Here is a 24,638-nt window from a genome sequence, read left to right on the forward strand (position 1 = left end):
CTACTCTATGGCAATTTTACAGTAAGAAACCATTCTTTAAAAAAGTGCTATGGTATATCAATTTGAAATTAAATCTTAACATTAATAAACACAGCAGAAAATTCTCCTTAGAATAATTTTTATTTCAAAATTTAAGCTATCATTTCTGTTTGTAAAGTTGCCCACAGGTTTATTCCCATTCACAATACAGCAAAGATATTATCCATGCTATCTATGCATGATGAGTAATTACATAAATGAGAAAGAGCAGTTTTATTAAAACAAAGTTTTAAATAGCATTTTTTAAAAATTACGCTTAAGAAAAAAGTCACTAAGGTGAGAATTATAGCATCATTTTAGATGTACTAAGCATTCAGAAACATTCAGAAATGATTTTAGGACTTGGCATTTGGCAGGGCAAGCAAAATCCCATGTAATCAGCTTCAGAAATTCAAGAGATGAAAAATTTCATGATACTGTACACTGCAACTTATTTTAAATCACCATATTAATGTTAGTATTTGAAATGTACAGCAAACATGTAATAGCCCATTTGGCCACCTGATGCTTCAAAGAGCTATTATTACTATTGCAATACCTCAGCTGGGATGGCACTTGTGCTTCCTTCCCTCACTATCTCTCCTTTCCTGCCTCCCTAGAGGATAGGTTACTACTTGTACTGAAGCCCTGCTGCATCTGTAGAGCAGTTTGTGTATAGCAATAATTAATCACAAATATAAAACTAAACATGGAAAAATTACCAAGTCACATCAATCATAATTTTATAAGTTTACTTCTTCTTTTTTCCCGTGACTCTATAATTTTTAATAATTTGCTTCACCTTTCCCCACTGCCTTCTATTTCTCATAAATTAAAAGTTTAATTTAATCTTTACTTACCTACCAAAATTTCTTTAAAGCAGCTAAGTACATTGTACTTGGTATGTAATATTTGATAAACAGACCTCAATTAACCTAGAATTTAGAATAACTTCCAAATGCCTAATTTGCTTTACATGTTAGATAATTCACATGCCATTATCAAAATTATAAAATCAAAAAGCATTCCACAAAATTGGAATGATTTTAGCTATGATTCTCAGAATTACAAAAATGTCCTAGTACCTAAAATATTTAAATTGGAATATATAAAATGTCTTGCCAGAATCTCCCACAGTGTCCTCTTCCTCTCCCCCTACAATAGTTATTCTAAAGTAAGCAGTAACCATATTAAAGGACTCACTTGGCCCCATAGCCCCACCCAGGTCCTACTACCCTTCACCTTACTCCTTCCCCTTCCTAACACTTTAGTCACAATCAGTGTTGGGCTAAGTATTTTATCAATCAGTACTTCTCTCTCCGGGCAGTTAGGTGGTACAGTAGATATAGCACCAGCGCAGGAGTCAGAAGGACCTGAGTTCAAATATCACCTCAGACACTTGACACTCACTAGCTGTGTGACCTTGGGCAAGTCACTTAACCCCAACTGCCTCATCCTGGGTCATCTCCAGTCATCCTGATGAATATCTGACCACTGGATTCAGATGGCTCCGGAGGAGAAATGAGGCTGGTGACCTGCACAGCCCTCCCTCACTCAAAACAATGTCAAGTGCAAGTCATGTCATCATTTCTCTGATGGCATGGTCTTCTTTGGCAACGAAAGATGAACACGCACTTCTCTCTACAACTTTTCCAGGCTACATATTTGCTTCCTTCACCTCCTAAAACTACTTCCCAGGATTAACATCATATTTACTTCTATTTCAAAGTCTAGCCAAACCACCCATCCCAAAGGGTGCTCTTATTTCTGCTCAGTAATCTCCCCACTGTGAGAGTATAAAGAAGACAGAAATGAATCCTTCAATCCTCCTAAAATAACAGAGGAATCAACAAGACTCAAATCAAGAGTGTAGAATTGAGAGACAAGAAAGCTAGAATATAAAGTTAGGTGGCAAAAAAAATGCCCAAGGTGTTTGGACCAAGAGTTTCTAAGCAGCAAGGTCTCATTTGGCAAATACCTCTTCTACATAAACCTACTAAAAGGAGAAAAAAACAGAAGTTATAAAGTAAAAGCCCTGAGCTGAGTTCTGGGGGTCCTATAGAGTCAGTACAACCCTTTCCTTTCTCTGTATTTACCTTTGTACTTCTAATATGAAATAAAATTTCAAAGAAAATTAAAAATAATCACTTTTTGAATATGACATACATAAATATGTTTAGCAAAAACATTTTTAAACGTTACTTCAACATTTTTAAATGAAAACTAGAAATTTAGAAGCCTTAATCTGATGCTTTAAAGAAAACTATAGGGAGACTAATATATCCAAGTAATAAAGATAATGTATTAGGAAATTTATTAATATGGCATAATTCTTATTTATATCTTACATCAAAGGGTTTTTTGCACAACATATATCAATCATTCCTCCAGAAAAAAATTTCTTTACTTGGTTATAAGATATGACACTGTGAAGTATATTCAAGAATGTTAGAAAACTATAATAAATCACAGAGTACATCAATTTTTGGGGGAAAAAATCTTTTAGCTTACCTCTGGTAGTCCATTAGAAGCTGCAATACCAAGAGACTTCAGGAAGGGTAGAAAATTTTTGAAATATACATTTTTTACCTGAAGGAAATCAAGTTGAACATTACCACTAAGATTGTTTTTAAAATGTAATATTTACTTCCCATTAGTTTCAATTCTATCATTTATATCATTTACATTATATCAATTATATCATTTATATGAACTTCAGAAACACTAGAATCAAAGGATAATAATCTACACATTTGTTTAATAATTATACATTACAGCTAGTACTTCGAAGCAACCCCTGCAGAAATGTAGCCTGGCAACTGCTCCTCAAGGTGCTACAGCCACAGCTACTAACAACTCAAAAAAGCAAGTTCTTGTCACCAAAGTCCCTGGCATTGCAAATGGTGCAGCATCAGAAATCATGATTTATCAGTAAAAACGACATGAAAGAAGAGACATTACCATCTGCTTTATGGCTGTACCCTGAGAACCATAGGACCTTCCCATATGATTTGCAGCTGAAACCTTCTACAATGTGTTGTCTTTCACATTAGAATATGAGCTTCTTGAGAGCAGGGCCTATCTGACGTCTCTATTTGTAACCCCAGTGCTTAGCACAGCACTTGGAGCACAGTAGGCACTTAATAAATGCTTTATTCATTCATACTATGATACTCAATTACTGTTGATTCTCAACAATCAAAACTAATGACTTATGTTTGGCAAGTTTTAATTTTTAGATTAGTTTTCTCTCAGCCACCTCAATAAGCTTCTGAGCCACTTTCCTCACTGGTCATTTGATGTCTGCTCAGTGAATAGATAAATTTAATAGCCTAAGCAAAACATACGTAAGTTGAGCTATCCAAAAAACTTTGTAAATTTCAAAGCTAAGGATGCTTAGTTTGGGGAGATGTCTTCATCTTTCAAGATCCAATCAGTCTTGGTATTCACACCTCATCTCTGTCCCTCTGACTGAAGGGTGAAACAATCTTTACAGCAAGTGTCTCTGATAAAGGCTTCATTTCTCAAATATATATAGAGTTGAGTCAAATTTATAAGAATACAAGCCATTTCCCAATTGATAAATGGTCAAAAAGATATGAACAGGCAGTTTTCAGATGAAGAAATCAAAGCTATATATATGAAGAAGTGCTCTAAATCACTTTTGGGTAGAGAAATGCAAATTAAGACAAATCTGATGTACTACCTCACACCCACCAGAATGGTTAATATGACAAAAAAAGGAAAATAATAAACGCTGGAGAGGGTGTAGGAAAATTAGGACACATGTACTATTGGTTGAGTCATGAACTGATCGAACCATTCTGGAGAGCAATTTGGAACTATGCCCAAAGGGCAATCAAATTGTGCATACCCTTTGATCTAGCAATACCACCGTTAAGTCTGCATCCCAAAGAGATCATAAAAAAGGGGAAGGACCAGTGGCAAAAAATTGGAAATTGAGGGGATGGCTATCATTGGAGAATGACTGAACAAGCTAAGGCATATGAATGTAATGGTATACTATTGTGCAACAAGAAATTATGAATAAGCAGATTTCAAAAAAACCTGGAAAAACTTATATGAATTGATGCAAAGTGAAATGAGCAGAAACGGGAAAACATTGTACATAGTAACAACACTGTATGATGATCAACTTTGAATGACTTAGCTCTTCTCAGCAACACAATGCTCGAATACAATTACAAAGGAGATGGAAAATGCTATCCAGAGAAAGAACTGATGGACTCTGAATAAAGATCAAAGCATACTATTTTCAGTTTACTTTTCATGTGTTTTTTTTTCTCCTTTTGGTCTGTTTGTTCTTTCACAAATGTGAAAAATAAGGAATAAGTTTTACATGATTGTACATATATAACATATATCACATTGCTTACCATAGTAGGAGGAGGAGAGAGAGGGAGAGAGAAAAATTTGGAACTCAAAATTTTGTAAAAATGAATACTAAAAACTGCCTTTACGTATAATTGAAAAAATACTATTAAAATTTTTTTTTAAAAAAAGGAAGGGACTCAGGCCAGCCATCTCTTCATTTCCCATTGCTTTGCACTCTTTTGGACTTCTCTGGACTTCAGCAAACTTCATTATGCCCATTATGCCTCTTTCCTTCCTTAAATTCCCTCACTTTTCAGCTTCCTTTCGTATACTGTCGTCCTCCATTAGATTTTAACCTCCTTGAGGGGCAGGATCTGTCTCTTTGTATTTGGCACAAAGTAGTAAGTATTAATCAATGTTTACAGACAAACTGATCCTCTCCTCTCCTTAAATCCCTCCCCATCAATGACTACTGTTTGTTGCAACAGAATAGAGGATGAGAAAGGGTGAGGAGTGTGTAGATAGAATATTTGCGGCAGAATGGTAATCCCAGTGAAATTTTCCAAAACAAGCCTGTGAGTCAGTTTGTGTGTCCCTGACTAAGAATGGAGGCTTGCAGGGGAAAAGTGAAAACTAAGGACATTCAGGAGAGTTATCCAGAAATGATGCCACTGCTACGCATATACCCCAAGGAGATGAATGACAAGAAGAAAGGCTCCACATAGAGCAAAATATTTATCACAGCATTTTTTTGTTATCAGAAAAGATAGAAAAAAAGCATGTCCATTGACAGTCCAAAGAAACACTATATACAATGACTACAACAAAATAATCAAAACTGAATTATTACATAATTATAATGACTAAGCTTGGCCCCAAGAAGAAGTAAGAGATCTCCCTTCTCTCCTTTGCAGAGTTGGGAATCCACAGGTGTGAAACATTACATTTAACACCAGGCCTCTTTTTATTGTGTTTGATATAGTTTTCCCAAAGTTTTGTTTTCCTTTTACATTTTCCTTTCCTTCCTTTACAGAGGGCACAAACTGGACTCTCAACTCACTTCACTTTTCATCTGCTGCTCTGCACAGTTTCAGCTTCAAGGAGAAAGGATTCAAAAAGCTCCTTCCCTCCTCTCCCCCTCCCTAAGCTCATCACTTCTAAACTCACCATCATGCTGCTATCTCAAGCTTTAATGGACACCACTTCCCCCAGTTTTCTCTCCCCTCTGACTGGAGGCTTAGAAAGCAGAAAACTGAACCCCTCCCAGAAACTGAACTCACAGCTCAATCTACTTCATATGTGCTACTCTGCTGGGTCTCAACTCCAGAGAACAAGATACCCTAGCAGTGAGTCTCCACTAGTGTCCCATTTCTGCTTCCTTCCTCCCCCTCCCACCTCTTTGTGTGAGTTGTCTCTCCCTTTAGACTGTAAGCTCCTTTAGGGAAGGGACTGTCTTTTTTTTTATTGTGTCTCCAATGCTTACCACAGTACCTGACACATATTAGGCATTTAATAAATGTTTATTAGATTGAATTTAAAAACCAAAGATAGCAATAACAATTTATTCTTCTAAAAGTTTGATATAATTATATACATCACATACACGGAACAAAAAACTTGTGGTAAAGCAAAGTTTGCACCTAGATTCAATTTTACTTTCAAAGAAAACGATGTAAAAATTACCTCATCTATATTACATTCATGTTCTTTACAAAGAACTTCAATGACTCTCGTGTCAGTCTCTGGTTGTCTTGCTGTCCGTGCACTCCTGTTATGACCTCGCCTTGGTGTTCTGGGTGAACCATTAATAGATAATGTACTCACTGCAGTTTCTGTAATAACAAAGTAGGCTGTAAATGTTAATATATTCCTTGTTCTATGTAATGAAATATTTGACATAATAATAGAACTTATCAAAAAGACTTAGTTTCATTATCCTACCTCCAATCCATTCTTCCTCACAAGAATAAAACTTGCTATTTCATATTTTAAGCGCACAAGGTAGGTGCTTTTAACAGCTTTTATCAATATCTAGCCCAGCGGTGGGGAACCTGCAGCCTCGAGGCCACATGTGGCCCTCTAGGTCCTCAAGTAGGTCCTCTGACTGAATCCAAACTTCAGAGAACAAATACCCTTCATAATAGGATTTGTTCTATAAAACTTGGACTCAGTCAAAGGGCTGCACCCAGTGACCCAGAAGACCACATGTGGCCTCAAGGCTGCAGGTTTCCCACCTTTGATCTAGCCCTTAGACTAAATGAATAGTAGAGTTACACAAATACATGTCCCCTACTCAAGTTAGTAGTTTGACAAAGGAGAAAAAGGAGGGATTTGGTTTACAAACTATTTCAGGCAGTGAGTTTGTAATGTGACAGAGAACACATAAAAGATATTTTTCTACCTTAAAGAACATTTTTAAAAAATGATCCATAAGAATTTGCCAAGTGTTTAAAAAATAAGATCACAGGATCATAACTTTGGAGTTCATGAGAAACCTTAAAGGCCATCAAGGCTAACATCTTCATTTTAAGGATGAGAAAACAGTCTGAGACAGGTGAAGTGACTTGCCAAGAGTCACAAAGTTTTTAAGTGTCAGAGGCCACATCTGAACTGAAGTCTTCCTGATTCTGAATTCAAGATAATATTCATTATCAATATATAGCCTTCTTATAAATGTATAACAAAAACAAATATTTTATTGCTCCAAAAATGAGCCACACTTCCCTACTACCACCACCAAAAGATTGTAAGAAGCTTGAATGAGACCTTTAATCTACAAGTAGGTTTTTTGCTTTGAAAAATATTTCATTGTACTGGTGCAGCCTAAATTCAGAACAACATATGTTAGATCAATTTAGATAAATTAAAGAACATTTAGTGTTTTTCAAAAGATAAATGATAATGGCCTAGGTGGCTTCAGTAATGCTAAGTGGACTCTTCTTCCATTTCTTTCCAAGTTGCTGTTTTGTTGTAAGGACTGAAGAGTAGTTATCTCAGACATGGAATTAACTAAAGAAGGGAAGAAGAAAAAGATAGTAATAAGGAATTATTATAGCTATTGCCAAGTGATAAAGATATGAACTCAAGGATAAACAGTACTTAGAATAAACTAACTTGGCCACCTTAATGATGGGCAAAATATAATGAAAAACAATGGCAGGACATACAAGATTGATGATGGCAAGACATTTGGATAGGAATAAAGGAAGAATGATGTCTTTGAGCCCCATGAAGATGGAAGGAGAGTGGAATGGGGCTTAACGCATATAATATGTATTCATACGCTAAAGCAGAAACAGGCTGTGCTAATTCTAGAAGCTGATCCTCACAGCTATATGCTAGAACAAGGAGGAATCTACATATAATATTAAATTATAATATATGTCTCAAGCATTATATTCTATTTATATTTGTGCTATGTTATTCTACAACTCTGGCTCTCTACAGGATATGAGAAAAAGAAAGAAAGTAAGCCACAAAAAGAAAGAGTGACAGAGCTAACAATACTAATATAATAGACTATGATGAATATGTTAACAGAAACCAATCAAGAAATAAAATCATGAAGAAACTAAAAACAACTAAACTTTTGCAGTTCATATGATAACACTGATTTATCTTATAGCATGCTTAGCACAAAATATATTGCCTCAGAATAGAAGTATCTTATGGTGTTAAGCATAACTACCTTCCACCTTGGTCTTACCAAGCAAGGCCTTCTATTTATTAATCAATCAATACATTAAGTATCTACTAGGTGCCAGGCACTATACTATGTACAAATACAAACAATGAAGCAATTCTGCCTTTCAGAAGTTTATAACCTAATTGGGGAGGTATTAAATATGTCAGAATATACTGGCAAGTAAGGGCCAAACCTAGGCCTAAATCCACCTGACCAACACCCTCTGCCAGGGAAATAGGGGAGGTAATACTCAACAATTCATATTTCACCCTTTCCCAACATCCCCTGCCCCTTCTACCAGCCACTCTATAATATTAACAGAAGCAAGAACAAGCTGGTCAATCCTAGACCCAGTCCTAGCCAACAGAACCACCAGAGCATGGCAGACCAGCACTGTGGCATTGTGGAGAAACGTTGACCATGGAAGTTAAAGGAAAAGATAACCTCTGGGGGTTGGAGGTGGGCCAGAGAACCACCACCACCACCACCACCACCACGACCATTCTACTTCCTCCACCAGCCACCACAGTAGAAGAGCAGGAGAACCTGCAGCCACAGGTCAGGCCAAACCCAGACAAAGGCCCAGCCTAGCACCTTCTGCAAAACTCCTTGGAGACGGTGGACTTCACTATTCATCTGTCAACCATTACAACCCATGTCTTCTCCTATTTCTCTACCTATGAACGTACTAATCAAAAAGAAGTTATATAGGATTAAACTATTTCGAATGCCCTCTCCCATTCTTTCATCCCTATCACCTCAACCCTGCCTCACCCATGTCCCACTCCCATGCTGTCCATCTTGTCCACTATGCCCGGTTGAGGATAAACAAATTTTTCTTTATCCTGTATTTCTTCCACATTCTTTCCTTTTATAAGCCCTTACTGAAATCTAGCTCCCTTAGCAACATTGTATTCCTGCCTATCCTGTCTAGCACTGGCTGTACACCTCCTCTTACTTCTCAACCCTCAAACCACCACACTGGTTCTAGAGGAGGAATCAGAATTCTTGCTCCCCATCGTCACTTTCAGACTTCAACTTTACCTCTATCACTCCTTTGAAAAACATTCAATCAAAATTTCCCACCCAATCCAAATATTAGTGACTGTAATACACAGGTCATTCTCCCTTCTTTCTCAAAGAATTCAGCTTCTGGTTCACCAGAAACCTTTTCTCATCAAATCCTGCCCTTACACTAGGGAACTCGAGTATCACAGAAATAGTCTCTAACTTTCCTATTCCTTGGTTTCTTTAAATTCCATGACTTACTTCTTTGTTCCACCTCAGACACACATAGATATGGCCACACATTAGATTTTACCATTACTCATAAATGTTCTACTTCCTAATTAGAAAATGAAATTTCCCTATCTGACCATAACTTCCTATCACTCCACCTCTTCTTATGCTTCCCCCCTCCTAAACCCAACACTTCATCCTCATCAAGACATGCAATCTCTCTACCCTTCCGTACTTTCTCAGACCATTACTTCAGCCCTGACTTCACTTTCCTCCCTCACCAATCTCAATCCAATAGTCAGATATTTTAACTCTACATTGCCCACAATATCTTATTGTTACTCACCTTTTGCCAAATTTCAGCCCTGGATTATTCTCACCAACCACCTCTTCTGTTCCTACTCATGAACTACTGATCACAGATGGATCAAGTCTCACAATTGTGTTTATTACGATGCAAATATATGTCATTCAACGTCAACTAATATAAACCAAAGCCCAGTCTTTGGTCAAAATCTTTTTAATATTTGAGAATTGGCATTATTTTAATTTAAATTTATTTAATTACATTACTCACTAAAGTGAAGGGCAATAGGAGCTCATACTCAGAAAGGTTAGTCACATACAACTGCAATAAGAAAAAGCAGATAAGCTATTATATAAAATATATACTTGTATTCCATGCCACCAGACTAATTTTAGTATGTGTGTGTGTGTGTGTATCATAAAACATTAAATTACATTTTTTGTTTTTTAAAGTCAGAATTTCAGATTTCACAGCATAATATAAACATAATCACTGAGAAAAATACCTATGCAGCATTTAGTAATACTGAATAAGACCACGGAATACTTACTATAAGGTTCCTTGAGGACTGCAGGAGGTGAGAGTTTGATAAAATAGTCAAGGACACACAACATTAACTGAAATGAAATCACCAGATCATCTTCCATCTGTAATACTTCCCCTAGAAATAAAAAGAGTTGACTTTTTAAGGTTGTCTACTGATTAAGATCAATAAGTTGTAAAAAGTTTAGTATTATTAACCATAACAGAGGAATGTTTACTATTTTGCAAAAGGAGAAAATATATTTCAAATAATCTATTTATAAGATTATAGATTTGGACCTGGAAAAAATCTCGGAGGCCACCTAGTCCAATTCCTTCATTTTATAGATGAAGATTCTGAGGCTCACAGAGATCAGCCCAAGGTCACATACGTAGGTAGCAAGTATCAGGACTAGGATATGAACTAAGATCCCCTGATTATAGAGTCAGTAATCTTTCCTTTGTATCATGCTGCCTCCAATGGTACGTGTGTGTGTGTGTGTGTGTTTACTTATAAGCTATACATAAAAACATAAGCACTATAAAAGGTATAATAACCTCTGTCCCCCAAAAGCTTGTATTCTAAGGTAACAACAGATATCATAAGTAGGTGCATTTATTATATATATTTCCATGCAAGGTAGTTATATATAAGTAATATTATAGAATGGATATATACACATATAGTATATAGTATATATGCATATAGTATAGTATATGTATATGTAGAGATATACATACACATGCACATATGTATATGAATGTATTCCAAAATTCTTAGTGTAGTTTTAAACTACTAAAGCTTAAAATTGAACTAAGACTTTTCACACAAACATAGTCTTACTCTGGAAATAAAAGTTCACATTTTTCATTAAGTCTAGTAATTAAGATCAATAAGTTCTAATTTATTATATTAATCTTTACCAGGAGGGCAAGTAGGTGGTGCAATGGATAGAGAGCTGGGCCTGGTGTCAGAAAGACCTGAGTTCAAATCCATCTTCATACACTAACTAGCTATGTGACTTTGGGCAAGTCATTAACATCTGTTTGCCTTCATTTACCAAAATGTAAAATGGAGATAACAGTACCTGTTGTCAGGCTCAAATGAGATAATATTTGTAAAATGCTTAGTACAGTTCCTGGCACACAATAGGAGCTATTCTCTTCCCTTCCCTCCCCTCCACTAGATGAATGTTTACTATTTTACAAAGAGGTAAAATATATTTCAAATACCTGCATAGAATGATGCATATATATATATATATATACAAATATACATTTATAGCACATACACATACACATTTACCCACTTTGAATAGGCATCAGAAATACATTTCAAGCAAGCTTTGAAAATCTGTGAGTATAGTATGGAAACATGCAATACACTGCTGTGTACCCCAAATTTGACTATTAAGATGTACTACAGTTGTTGTCAAGGATGTACATCAATCATTATTGGTCAATATATGGCATTTTAAATACTCACAATTAAATAGTCCTTTAAAGTTTACAAAGCATTGTGTATATAACAATTCAATGAAACAGAGAATACAGTGTTATTATTTCTATTTTAGGCATTAGGAAACTGAGGCTCATAGAAGTTAAACAACTTGTCCAAAGTCATGCTTCCAGTTAAGTCTTTATGCTACAGATAATAAGAGGAGCTAGATACGTACATCCTACTTAAGTCCATATCTAAATTGCTTCAAGGAAAACAAAATGCATAGCGAGAAAGAATAGTTTCCACATGTGAACATACTACTGATCCAGACAGTACTGAAGTATGGATAGGGTAATGATAACACTGATGATGTCGTATAGGCAAGACTACACTGAAATTTTGTTTCTATTATTTCTTCTGAGAATGATCTCTCTGGAAACAAAACTTCAAAATAAGCAGGAATACAGTAAGAAAATACCTAGCTGTCCTCACAAATTCACATCATCTAACCCTAATAAACTACATGCCAGGTTATTAAAAGAACTGGCAGATAAATCGGAAGCATTGTCAGGCATCTTTTTAAAGATCATGGAGAATGGAAGAGACATTGCAAGCCTGCAAAATTGAAAATGTTAGCCCAATTAAAAAACAACAACAAACAGAAGAGAAGGGAATCTACACAATACAGACAGAGTACCAGTTTGATTGCTATTTCTTGCAATATTATAGAACATTATTAACAGAGTGCTTGGTGAGTATTTAGAAATTGAAGCAGAATTCACTAAAAGTTAATGAATCACAAAGATCAACTAACCCAGCCCTTTCATTTTACAGATAAGGGAGCAGAGGCCTGGAGATGGGAAATGAAATACAATTAGGACCTGCTTAGAAGACATGAATAATGAACCCAGTGAAATGGGTGCACTATTCAGTTTTTCACTACATATTTCCACTTGGCTTGAATCAATTACCATAGTTTATAAATAACTAAAATTTTGAATGGTAGAGTTTAAATGTGTGACCATTTCACAGAATTCATCTTTTGTACTAATCAAGGCTTAGCTGTACTCAGTTACAAAGGTAGTAAGTGGCAGACCCAGAAAGAAAACTCAGAAGTCTTGACTCCAAATGCAATACTCTTTCTATTCTACCATACTGCCTCAGCAAGACTACATAAAGAAAAGTCATGCCCCATTAACCTCATTTCCTCTTTAGAAGGTTACTAGACTGTTAGATTAGGGGAATCCTATAGACACAGTGTACCTAGATTTCAGCGAAACATTTGACACAGTCTCACATGTTATGCCAGTGGACAAGGTGCAGGGATATAGGCCAGATAATAGCATAGTTGGTAGATATGTAAATGACTGAATTCAATCATAACAGTCAATCAGCTTTTAGGGAGGTCTCAAGGTTAGTACTCTAGGCATCTGTCAATCCCGTGCAATTCAATAACCCTATCAAATGATTTCGATGAATACATAAATGGCCACAAAGCTGTATCAGCTAAGATATTGGATGCCAGAATCAAGTCCAAAAAAGATTTAAGTGACAACAGTGATGAACGGGATAAATAACTTAATATAATTAAATTTAAAAGAGAAATTTAAGTCCTACACTGGATTTCAAAAAATTAACTCCACAGGAATGAGATGGGAGAGGTGTGGCACTAGACAATAGTTCATATAAAAGGATTTTAGAGGTTTTAGTAGACTACAAGCTTAATATGAGTCAAAGATATGACAGTAAAAAAAGTTAATGCTACCTAAGGAGGCATTAAGAGAAGAAAAGAGTCCAAGAAAAAGGGAAGTGTAAGACATGTTGTACTCTGGCCTGATCAGACCACATTTAGAGCATTGAGTTAAAAGTCTTGAGTACTATATTTTAGGGAGGACCTTGACAAGCCAAAGAAAATCCACAAAATGGCAATAAGGTGAGGAGATTTTGAAGGAATCAGGGATGTTTAATTTAGAGAAGATTTAGAGGAGACATGAAGCTATCTTCAAGTATTTAAAAGATGTAATTTGGAAGAAATTGACAGAGGAAGAGGATGGATTTGCAGAGAGGTGGGTTTAGGTTTGCTTTATAAGGAAAAAAACTTCTTGGTTACTGAAGCTATCCCCAGATGGAATGGGTTACCTTGGACATTAGTAGATTCCTATCTTGACATCGTAAGCAAAAACTCAATGCCTTTGTTGGGGATATTTGGAAGGGATTCTTGTTCAGGTGGAGGTTGGGCTAGATGGCCTCAGAGATCCATAAGAGATATAATCATTTGATAAACAATAGTAGCTCATGTTTATACAATGCTTTAGGTATAACAAAGCACTTTAAACAGATTAATTTGAGAAATATAATAAATTTACCTTTAGCCAACAAAAACAAGATCCAAGAAACTTTTAGCACCAACATAGAATTTATTTCAGAAGATATCCTAGTAAACAGACCACAGGGAAAAAAAATGAAAAATTTATAATGATGAAAGGTATAATGACATTATAAAGCCAAATCTAGGAATAAGAAGCATGCAATAGGGCATATTACTTTTTAAAAACCATTTATTTTTAATGCCAGAAAATCTGCCCACATTGGCAAATATGTACTTATTCTGTGATAAGTTACATGTGTTATAGTGAAGGTTCAAAATTTTAGTAGACTATTACATGAGGTAGGGGGAGAGAGGATCCAATGTTCAAATTTTGCCTTAGCTTTATGTAATTTTTTTAAAATAAGTAAACTTTATTGAAGCCTTTTGTAATCAATCATTTCTAGGAGGGAAAATCCTCTCCCAACTCCAGAAGAAACTGATAAGAAAAGTCAAGAACAAACATCCAATATGGTGATATCTAACAACATCTACAACAGTATGAACCAGTAACTCTGTCTCCAGACCTGAAAGAGGGAGATACATTTCATTATCTCTTCTTTCCAATTACTCAGAGCTTAGCTTCCTCACCCTAACCCTATTCATCATCACTATGACCTCCAATCCCTCCATCGCTCAGGGTTTTTTTGGTTTGGTTTGGTTTCTGATTTTGTTTTTTTTCCCCAGGTTATCCCCTCCATCCTAGCTACACTCCTCCCTCTGCTATCTGGAACCTTTGGTGAACCAATTCAGTGCTACACTATCCTCTATGTGAGTGCCTGTCTCCTTAGCCTTCTGTCAATCTTGATTTTCTAAGCCCCAGCCTTTGATTACTCCCACCACATGCTGCTTAACTCCTAGTCACAAGCTGCTGGAGAAACTCAGGAAACCAGGCTAACTAGTTCGTTACAAAATTATGTTACATAATTTTAACTAAGTCCTGACTGTAACAAAGCAATTCTTTTATGCCTCCCTAAGTGACTCACTATCCCACTTACAACAGTGGCACTTCCAAACTTTTCATCCCTCCTCAACACTATCCATCTTGGTACAGGCCCTCATCATGTCACGACTAGTCCATTATGGTAGCCTTCTAGGTGGCTTTCTTGCCTCAAGTTTCTTTACACTCTAACTCAGCTCCCTTTATAAAGCATAGGTCTGACTACAATACTCCTAATCTATAAATGGTGGCTCCCTATTACCTCTAGGATCAAACAGAAGATCTTTAGTCTCTTAAAGCCTTTCACAACCTGGCCCTTTCTTAACTTTCTAGTCTTATATACTTTACTTCCTTGCTAGAATTTTATGATCCAGTCATACCGACCTCCTTTCTATTCCTCACATAAAACACTCCATCTCCTAACTTCATACCTTTTTGGATGATATTTTTTCATGCCTGGAATGCACTCCCTTCCTCACTTCTGACTTGACTGTCTGGCTTCCTAAATGCTCAATTCAAATTCTACTTTCTGAAAGCTTTTCCCAACCCCTCATCCACTACTGTCAGTTATGTTCCCTCTGATATTTCCTCCTACTTATAATGGAAATACTATACATACAGTTGTTTGCAAATTTTATTGCCCATAACAATTCGTGAAGGCACAGACCATATTTCGGTCTTTTTTGCAAGAGTAAATTACACTTGACTTATATTATTTTTATTTATAGCACCTTTCTCAGGAATACCGTTTACCACATTAAGTGATAACTAACTTTGGTGAGCTACTCTACCATCTTCAATTTCTCAAGTCAAAAACTGCAGACACCCATGAGGTAGCATGCACTGAACAAGTTATTTAACTATCAGTAGCTTGTTCTTGATTAAGTGTGTGCTATCATTTTATGAAGCAGATGCTGCTATCAGTTCAACTTGTGTAACTCAACAAAAATCTGTTCATTAACTGATTTGAGCTGTAATGAACAGTACTGAATCATCTGCTACGTTCTGCTTAACATACAGACATAATAAATGGACAGTTGATATCACGGTCCATGGCCATGAAATCTCTGTGATATGATAAATGATCTTTATCAGACCTAAACTTATGGCCTTAGTTCCATCCCCTAAACCACTGAGACAATTAGGATCAGAGAGTGTGAGTGTGCATATGTGTGTGTGTCTGTGTGTGTGTGTGTGTCCATGTGTGTCTGTGTGTGTGATTAGTACAAGAAAAAAGAAAAATCAAAAGAGCATTCTGAATCACTTACGGACTACTAGGTTGAGTCATATATATAAGTCCACATGTCCTAAAAGGGAAAAAAAATATCATTTAGGCAAAATATTTTTTTACTTTTTCAGAAGTCTTTAAAGAGATTTCTTTAAAACAAATTGTATTTCAGCAAGATAAAAGTTACAAAAGATTTTTTCAATTTAGTAAATTTCACACTGATATAAAAATTATGGGTCAGAGAAGAAAATTTTTTCCACATCAAGAGTTCTCTACACCATTCTTTAAACCATTATTTGAACTGTGCTCAAAAAATCCAAAGTAATTCTATAATCTTTAATGAAATATCTGTATGTGTATACAAAAATACATACAAATAGAGAGATAGACAGATGGAAGTTGAGCTGTTAAGGATAGAAAGATCAAATAATAAATATATTTGTATATATATCTGTACAAATCTAAATGTAAATTACCTTTGGCTTACCTGTACCACTACTCTCCACAGTCAAGAGCTAACTACAATATATATATATACAATCAACCAACATTTACTGCTTTTCCCATATTAACATCTTATTCCTTCTATTCTCTTAGTATTTTCTACAGGCTTCCTTTTTTTTCCCTTCTACCTTAATGTATTCCTTTTCTTTCCCACAATTCTATATCCTTTTTGAGACAATACTAATTTTTGCTGGGTGAAATGGTGACCAATTTGGTTTATTTTTTGTCTTCCTTAGAAAAAGAGGTGTTAAAGACTGTTAAGTTAAGTTATAGAGATGGTAAAATATTTGTCCTAGTATATGAAGTTATATTTTTTTAAGTTACTTCCTTATATGAATATCCCTTAACAGTCCCCAGAAGAATATTATAAAATCCTCACAGGGAAAATAATAAGGGAAAGTAAATACGGAAGAATAAAATAAGATACATAAGTTGAAACAAGAAAGTAGAAAGTTCCATAGGACCTGGACAAAATGAACATGACAGCAATAAATACAAATCAAGCCCCAGTTCATTCCCAAAATTAAAAATTTAGAAAACTCAAAAATTTTTTGATTTCCAGTAATAACAAAATAATTAGGGATTTTTAGCTGTAATCTTGGCAGTACAATATTTATTACTGCCATATTTTTCTACTCAGAAAGTTTCAACTTTGGTCATGTAATGAAGAAACAATTTGAAAAATATTTTAATTTGGTGACCAAGAAGATATAGTGATATCAAATATGCAAAACTGCAGAAAAATTTCATCACTTGTTTTCCCCCAACTTTGAATAAAAACTTTCCTTCCTGGATGGTGCTTATATAAAGAAGGGTTTTAAGGAATTAGAAAGTAAAAGGGAGAGGAAAAAAAGGAAAACAAGAGTTAACCTCTGATGGTAGGGCTTGGGGATAAGGGAGATTTTTAAGTCTTATTCCCAAATCTATTCTCTCTAGAACACTACAGGACCTATCTTTTTCCTGTCTGCCCTCCCTACCCAGTCAGAGGGGTGTCTATAGAGCTAAATATAATCTTCTGCCTTTCAAAGAAAACCAAAGCTCAACTAGATGATGACCCAATTGTGGAAATAGCATCTTGCTTGCCTTGCCTGAACCTAATCTGAGAAATGATGCAACACTACCTCCTCAATTTTATGACAGGGGAATGAACAAGGAGAGCAGAGAAAAGATAAAACCTTTCTCCCTGAAACTCTCCTCACTTCTGCTTTTGTTCTGATCATTCATGGTACTAGCCACACAACTAAGATGAAGTTTTACTTCTGTGATACCCCTCCATTCAGAAACACAAGTTTGCTGGGCAAGGAGAAACTCAAGTATTTGTTTACAACATATGAAAACCAACAAGAAATCAAATATCAAAACACCTTGTACTAAAAAGAAAAAAAGTATCCTATATAGTAGGTATTCAACAAATGCTGACTAAACAATGTGGGAATTGTTAAGATATTAAAAGTCAAGACTTATCTTTTAAAAACAAGAAATTCATTTTACCTTTCCAGTTTGTGATAGAGTGCAAATAAAACCTCATATTTCTTCATTAATCTGGATATGGTACAATCAACTTTAGTACTGGTATCAATTTCTCTTAGCAAATGATAAAATCTGTACACACTGCATGGGAAAGAATTAAGAAAAATAAGTTATTTTGTAAGTATTTTACTTAAATGCAGTTTATTTTTAAGTAAAAACATTTCAATCTGAAACAATGAGTACCACAATTTTACTAAATCAATCAGTTATCTTCCTCTGCAGTAGCTATGAACTGGACCTAAAGGGAAAATCATAAAATAGTTTTCTTTATATATTTGGTAGGGAGCAGAGTGAGAATGAGTTATCAATAAGGCAGACTATGATAAGAAATAAATGGTTCAAGTTCCAAGTAGTTTCACTATTTCAAATATTAACTGGATATTATAGAGAAGGGCTAGGCTAAGTCACTCAAAACTAAATTCTCTCAATTACACTGACTGACAAAATAGATCAAATCTATTTAGATCACTAGTTAGGGCTCAATTTAGTACTCTTTTCCTTCATATTAAGTGATTTCTTGTTGTCATATAACCTTAACTGATTTTTTTTTTATAATTCACATACACATTTAATTTTTACAACATGACAAAGGGACTAGACCTGTGATTTTACCAGAATAGGTAGCTCTCTGGAGATGATCCCTGTACTAATGAAAATCAATTCTTAGAGTTGTCAAGATTACTAGCAAATTAAGTGCCTTGCCCAGGGCACATAGCCAGTATGTGTCAATGGATGGACTTTAACCCATGTCATCATACCACAATGCTTCTTTTAGAATATACATAGTGTTATACCTTTCTATTAGTTTTGAAGCTATGTCAGGAAATTGAATTATAACTGGTTATTTTAATTAACAAAACTAAAACATTTATTCATAAAATCTTTGCTAGGTGAATTATGTTTAGTTGAATAAGTTAATCAAATATATTGAACACCTTTTTCCATCTTATAAGGTCTACTAAAATCCTACTCTGATACCTCAAAGTATATACATAAGTTTTCAAAGTTTGTGCCATTAAAGTGCATATCTGGCAAGTCCTCAAGCTAAAAGTTTCAAGTACAGGCCTACCAAGAGACTGTACTTCTATCATCTGAGGACTTTCCAGGTAAAGTACAGAAAGGATCACCAACAGAAAGCTGGTCACCAGGTAATCAATTTTTTGGCCATAGCAATTCATCAAGATTGCTGATGTATGTACAAGGGTTGTAATCTACATGAATAAAGGAAATACCCATACCAATGAACTCACTGATGCTTAAAATATTAATTAATAATAATACAACAAAAATATTTACCCCCAAACTGCAGACTTTCAACTGTTTTATTTAACTAAAACAAGAAACATATGTATTTTAAATGTTTATCTTTAACTATATGTACCTACTTTACTGAGCAGTTTTCTTTCTATCCTTGCAAATGATAAGCCACTAGAAATCCATAAGATTTGTTCCCACCTTTAATTCATAACCTATTATGACCAATATATAAAACCTTTCTTTAAAGATTACATGATTATATTGTCTCATAATATATAACTGTAATTCTTAGTTCACAATAACGTTCTTGGAGTTTTAACAAACCTTAAATTATATTGTTATATTTTCTAGGAAAAAAATTAACAAAAAATTCTGCTATCATGATAAAAAAAAGTCATAGGGAAAAATACAGTATGAAAATCCTTCAGAATACATTCTTTTAATTTCTTTTATTTCACTGCTACCACTTGGGCCTTATACTATGGGTTTTAAGAAGATACTATTTGGCCCTATGTCCCTGGGGTGCTACATACTTGAATCTTATGGAAAGGAACGTTACCCCCCACAGAAGTTGCAGATTTACTGTATTCTCTATTCCTTTTCTCAATAAAAATAACTAACTCTTATCTACTACTTTGACTATGTTTTTAGCAAATCGTCTCAACCATATAAACTAATGACTCAAGTTTTTGAGTTTTAAAAAATTTAATATTATCTCTTCCTACTGCTTGATTAAACTTGAATTGATAACACAGGAGCCAAGATGAAAACCTTTTGGATCTTTGGTTAAGAAAGCTGTCTCCTTATAAATTCATTCCTAGAAATTTTAAATTGGGAATGGAAGAAAGGGGTGGGGAGTAGAGTGGAAACTGAACCCTATGAAGTGATGAAAATTATGAAAACATCATATGCAATTCCACTAGACACATTTATTGCAAAACGCTAACCCAGAAAACACAAATATGCCAATGAAACCACTAAAGTGAAAAAAACAAACTGGCTAACTATCTAGGTATAGTTTTCCTGAAAGAAATTAAAAATGTACATAATAACTAAGGTAGAAATACCAACTCCTAAAGTCTATGAGAAGTAAACCCAAACACACTAAGTAAAAGCATAACACTACTGCAAAAACCAAATTTGTAACCAATGACTTAAAAGGATGGTTTAAAGTATATGCTGAATGTACATTACTTTACATTTCCATGGCCAGGGTCCAGTCTTATTCTAATCCTACCCCAAAGGTCTATTTTCAGCCAGGAGTATTTTAGAAGGTCTGGACTGGTCCCAAGTTACACCAATCCAAATAACCAGATGGTCAGATCAATTCTGTGCCCAACCTGGAGCTTCACTTTAATGCAGCCAACGCAACAGAGATAATAATTGTCTTCAAATACTTGAAATTCTGTCATGTAAAAGAGGAATAAGATTTATCTGGTGTTATTCCAGAAAGTATTAAAACTACTACTAAAAAGTACCCAACAAGTGAAAGGTTCAATAAGGCAAATCATAAGAAAGAACTTCTTAGTAAAACTACAACTGTTAACTGCAAAAGTAGTCAGCCCTGGTTATTAGAGGTAGTCTTGCAGTGGCTGAATCACCAAAATGTCTGCAATTTCTGCATTATGCATGATTTAAAAAAAAAACAGATGGATGCTAAAGTAGAATCTAACTACATAATTCTAAAACAAATATGGAGCTGCATTATCTGATACAACATGAATGATTAGATTAACTCAAAAGTAAATCTGAACATTTAATACAAAATATGAAAATGTTCCTATGTGCCAGGCATCATTGGAAACAAAGGTGACCTATAATCAGGTGGGAACATAAGGCACATTTCAAAGATGAACTTTCAAGGTTAGGAAACAGGGCCACATGGGTTTTCTTCTAATTTAAATTTTCTTAGTAAAAGACTGCTACCTAATTTGGTACTATTTTAAGGTTTCTTACTTATATAGTAGCTTATACAGTGAAAATAGGAGTTACATATTGCAGTTTACTTTGACAAATATTTCTACTGATATCACAAAATGTACCTTATATCTATGTTTTTCTGCAGCTCTGTAAAGGTGAATGGCATCTCCTCCAGGTCTATAGCTGCAGTGAATATACAAATTCCCCATAATTCCTTTTTCTTTTGAATATAACATTCCTATGGAAGAAAAAAAAGAACTCACCAATTAAATATACTCAAATAAAAGGTACTATGATAGAAATTATAAGTGCAAGTATACCAAAATAAAGTCTTAAACATGCATTCTCATGATGCCTCAAAATGATTCACACGTACACTGTATTGAAAAGAAAGAATATGTTTTTTGCTACAGGAGCTAACTTTTTAAAAAGAAGGCTATTAGAAAGATCCAACTTACAAAAATATGGAAAATTATATGATCATACATATGGTGTAAATGTCTCATTTAAATGATCCAATGTCATTCACAGTCAACCTCAGAATGTGAGCCTTCATAATTCATGCACTTTGTCTGAAACCAAGTCCATTTTCTGATATGATTTTTAATTTTCTCAACTAACCCAAAATTTATATTTTGGGGTCTGAAAAAAAGTTCTACTTTGTTTAATCTTTAACATACTAAAAAATATAAAAGCAAACTTATTACCAAACAAAAACTTAAAATAGGAAACCATATACTAGTCTTGGAAAGGAAAAATAAGAAAATGTATGCATTTTAAACATTTGACAATAATTAGATTTTAATTTTTCAACCCTGATGTAGTAAAGCATAAATTATCTAAACTTGAGCACCATACACATAAACAATCAAATACGAAAAATAGCCACAAAATCTACAAACAAAAAAGATTTTATAACCATTCATTATTGCCGTAAGACCACAAATCAGTGTATTGAAAGTTAGAAGGCCCAGCTTCAAATCTAAGCTACTGCTTTTTACTCTCTACCCAAGTTACTAACCTCAGTTTCCTCATCAGCAAAATAATGCTAACAACTGTTGCTGTTCATTTGTTGTTCAGTCATTTCAGTTGTGTCTAAGTCTTCCAAGACCCCATTTGGAGTTTTCTTGGCAAAGATATTGGAGTGGTTTGCTATTTCCTTCTCTAGCTCCTTTTACAGATGAGGAAGATTCAGTGACTTGCCCAGGGTCACACAGCTAGTAAATATCTGAGGGTGGATTTGAACTCACTTCCTGACTCCAGGTCCAGGGCTCCATTCACTGTGCCACCCAGCTGCCCCAAAGCTAATAATATTTAAGATCAAATGAGATAAAGTATGTAAAGAAATTTTTAAACCTAGAAGTACTATATAAGTGAGTGATTAGTCAAATATTATCTCACTTGATGCAATAATTCAGTTAGGCATACAATACAAGCATTATTATACTCATTAAAAGATAAGGCATTTGAGGCTCAGATAAGTTGGTGCTTTTATAAATGATCACAACTAGTAAGTAATTCAGCCTGACTCAATCCAATGTTCTAGCACCATACCATACTGTCTCATCCTCTAAACATGACAGCAAATGCTTTATCACTAGTTATATGACTGTCATTTGATGAAACTCAATTCAGCAAAGGTTAAAGGAAATTGACAACTTTGAAACAGATTTATCTTTGAAAAGATATGGTCAAGGCTAGTAGGCTTGGTAAAAGAAATACAAAAAAAAGACTGAAGAAAATAATACCTTAAAAAACAGACTAGGCCAAATGGTAAAAAGACATCCAAAAAGTCAATGAGAAGAATTTCTTAAAAAGCAGAATTGGCCAGATGGAAAAAGAGATGCAAAAGTTCACTGAAGAAAATAATTCCTTAAAAATTAGAATGGAGCAAATAGAAGCTAATGACTATGAGAAATTAAGAAACAATAAAACAAAACCAAAAGAATGAAAAAATGAAAGGCAATGTGAAATATCTCACTGGAAAAATAACTGACACGGAAAAGGGATCCAGAAGAGGTTATTTAAACATTACTGGACTACCCTGAAAGTCAAAAGGACCCAGAGAAATTTATCAAGGAAAACTTTCCTGATAATCTAGAACCAGAAGGTAATATAAAAATGGAAAAAATCCACCAATCACCTCCTGAAAGAACTAAAAGTGAAAACTACCAAGAATATTATAGCCAAATTCCAGAGTTCCCAGGTCAAGGAGAAAATACTGCAAGCAGCCAGAAAGAAAAAATTCAAGTATCATGGAGCTATGGTCCGGATAACACAAGAGTTAGCAGCTTCTAAATTAAAGTATAGGAAGGCTTGGAATGTGATATTCTGGAGGTCAAAGGAGCTACTCAAGAGCTACCTACCCAGGGAAACTGAGTATAATCCTTCAGGGGGAAAAATGGATATTCAATGAGATAGAGGACTTTCAAGCATTCTTGATGAAAAGAACAGAGTTGAATTGAAAATATGACTTTCAAATAAACTTTCAAGAGTTTCAAATGACTTTCAAGAGAAGCATAAAAAGGTGAACAAGAAAAGAAAATCATAAGGATTCAATAAGGTTAAATTGTTTATCTTCCTATATGGGAAGATGATACATGTAACTCATAAGACTTTTCTCATTATTAGGGTAGTTAGAAGGAGTGTATATAGACAGAGGACAAAGGTATGAGTTGAATATGAAGCAAAGATATTTTAAAAATAAAATTAAGGGGTAAGAGAGAGGAATGTACTGGAAGAGAAAGGAAGAGGTAGAAAAGGGTAAATTATCTCACATAAAAGAGGCAAGAAAAAGCTTTTGCAGCGGAGGGGAAGAGGGTGGAGGTGAAGGGGAGTGAGAGAACCTTATTCTCAACAGAACTAGCTCAGAGAGAGAATAACATACACACTCAATTGTGTATACAAATCTATCTTACCCTACAAGAAAGTAGGAGGGGAAGGAGATAAGAGAAGGATGGTATGAAAGAAGGGATGGTCAACTGAGGGAGGGGGTAGTCAGAAGCAAAACACTTTTGAGGAGGCACAGAGTGAAAAGAGAGAGAGAGAAAGAACAAATGGGGGGGAGAGCATAAGATGTGAAAAAAAAATTTGAAGTAAGTTTTCTAAAGTCCTTATTTCTCAAACATATTGAGAACTGAGTTAAACTTATAAAAATAGGATGCCATTCCCCAACTGATAAATGATCAAAAGATATGATCAGTTTTCAGATGAAGTAATCAAAGTTATCTATAAGATATCTAAAAAAAAATACTCAACTCACTAATGATTGGAGAAAAGAAAATTAAAGCAATTCTGAGGTACTACACCTCATACCTATTGCACTGGCTAATATGACAGAAAAGGTA

General features: G+C 34.8%; 1 protein-coding gene across 5 annotated transcripts in view; it reads right to left on the reverse strand.

Annotated features, from left to right (window-relative positions):
* The window catches only part of RB1 (RB transcriptional corepressor 1), a 182,620-nt gene that overhangs the window by 127,391 nt on the left and 30,591 nt on the right, over positions 1–24,638 (reverse strand). For all 5 annotated transcript variants that reach the window (XR_011967315.1, XM_072610548.1, XM_072610551.1 and 2 more), the window contains exons 3-9: positions 21,414–21,529; positions 18,076–18,195; positions 16,121–16,159; positions 13,914–13,981; positions 10,135–10,245; positions 6,037–6,185; positions 2,530–2,607 (exon numbers count right to left, since the gene is read on the reverse strand). Coding sequence is in view for 4 of the 5 variants with exons in the window: in XM_072610548.1 (XP_072466649.1) it covers positions 2,530–2,607; positions 6,037–6,185; positions 10,135–10,245; positions 13,914–13,981; positions 16,121–16,159; positions 18,076–18,195; positions 21,414–21,529 (681 nt within the window). In the remaining variant the exon portion in view is untranslated. The remainder of the gene's footprint in view (positions 1–2,529; positions 2,608–6,036; positions 6,186–10,134; positions 10,246–13,913; positions 13,982–16,120; positions 16,160–18,075; positions 18,196–21,413; positions 21,530–24,638) is intronic.

The sequence above is a fragment of the Notamacropus eugenii genome, chromosome 5, assembly GCF_028372415.1.
Source record: "Notamacropus eugenii isolate mMacEug1 chromosome 5, mMacEug1.pri_v2, whole genome shotgun sequence".
Classification (NCBI taxonomy): domain Eukaryota; kingdom Metazoa; phylum Chordata; class Mammalia; order Diprotodontia; family Macropodidae; genus Notamacropus; species Notamacropus eugenii.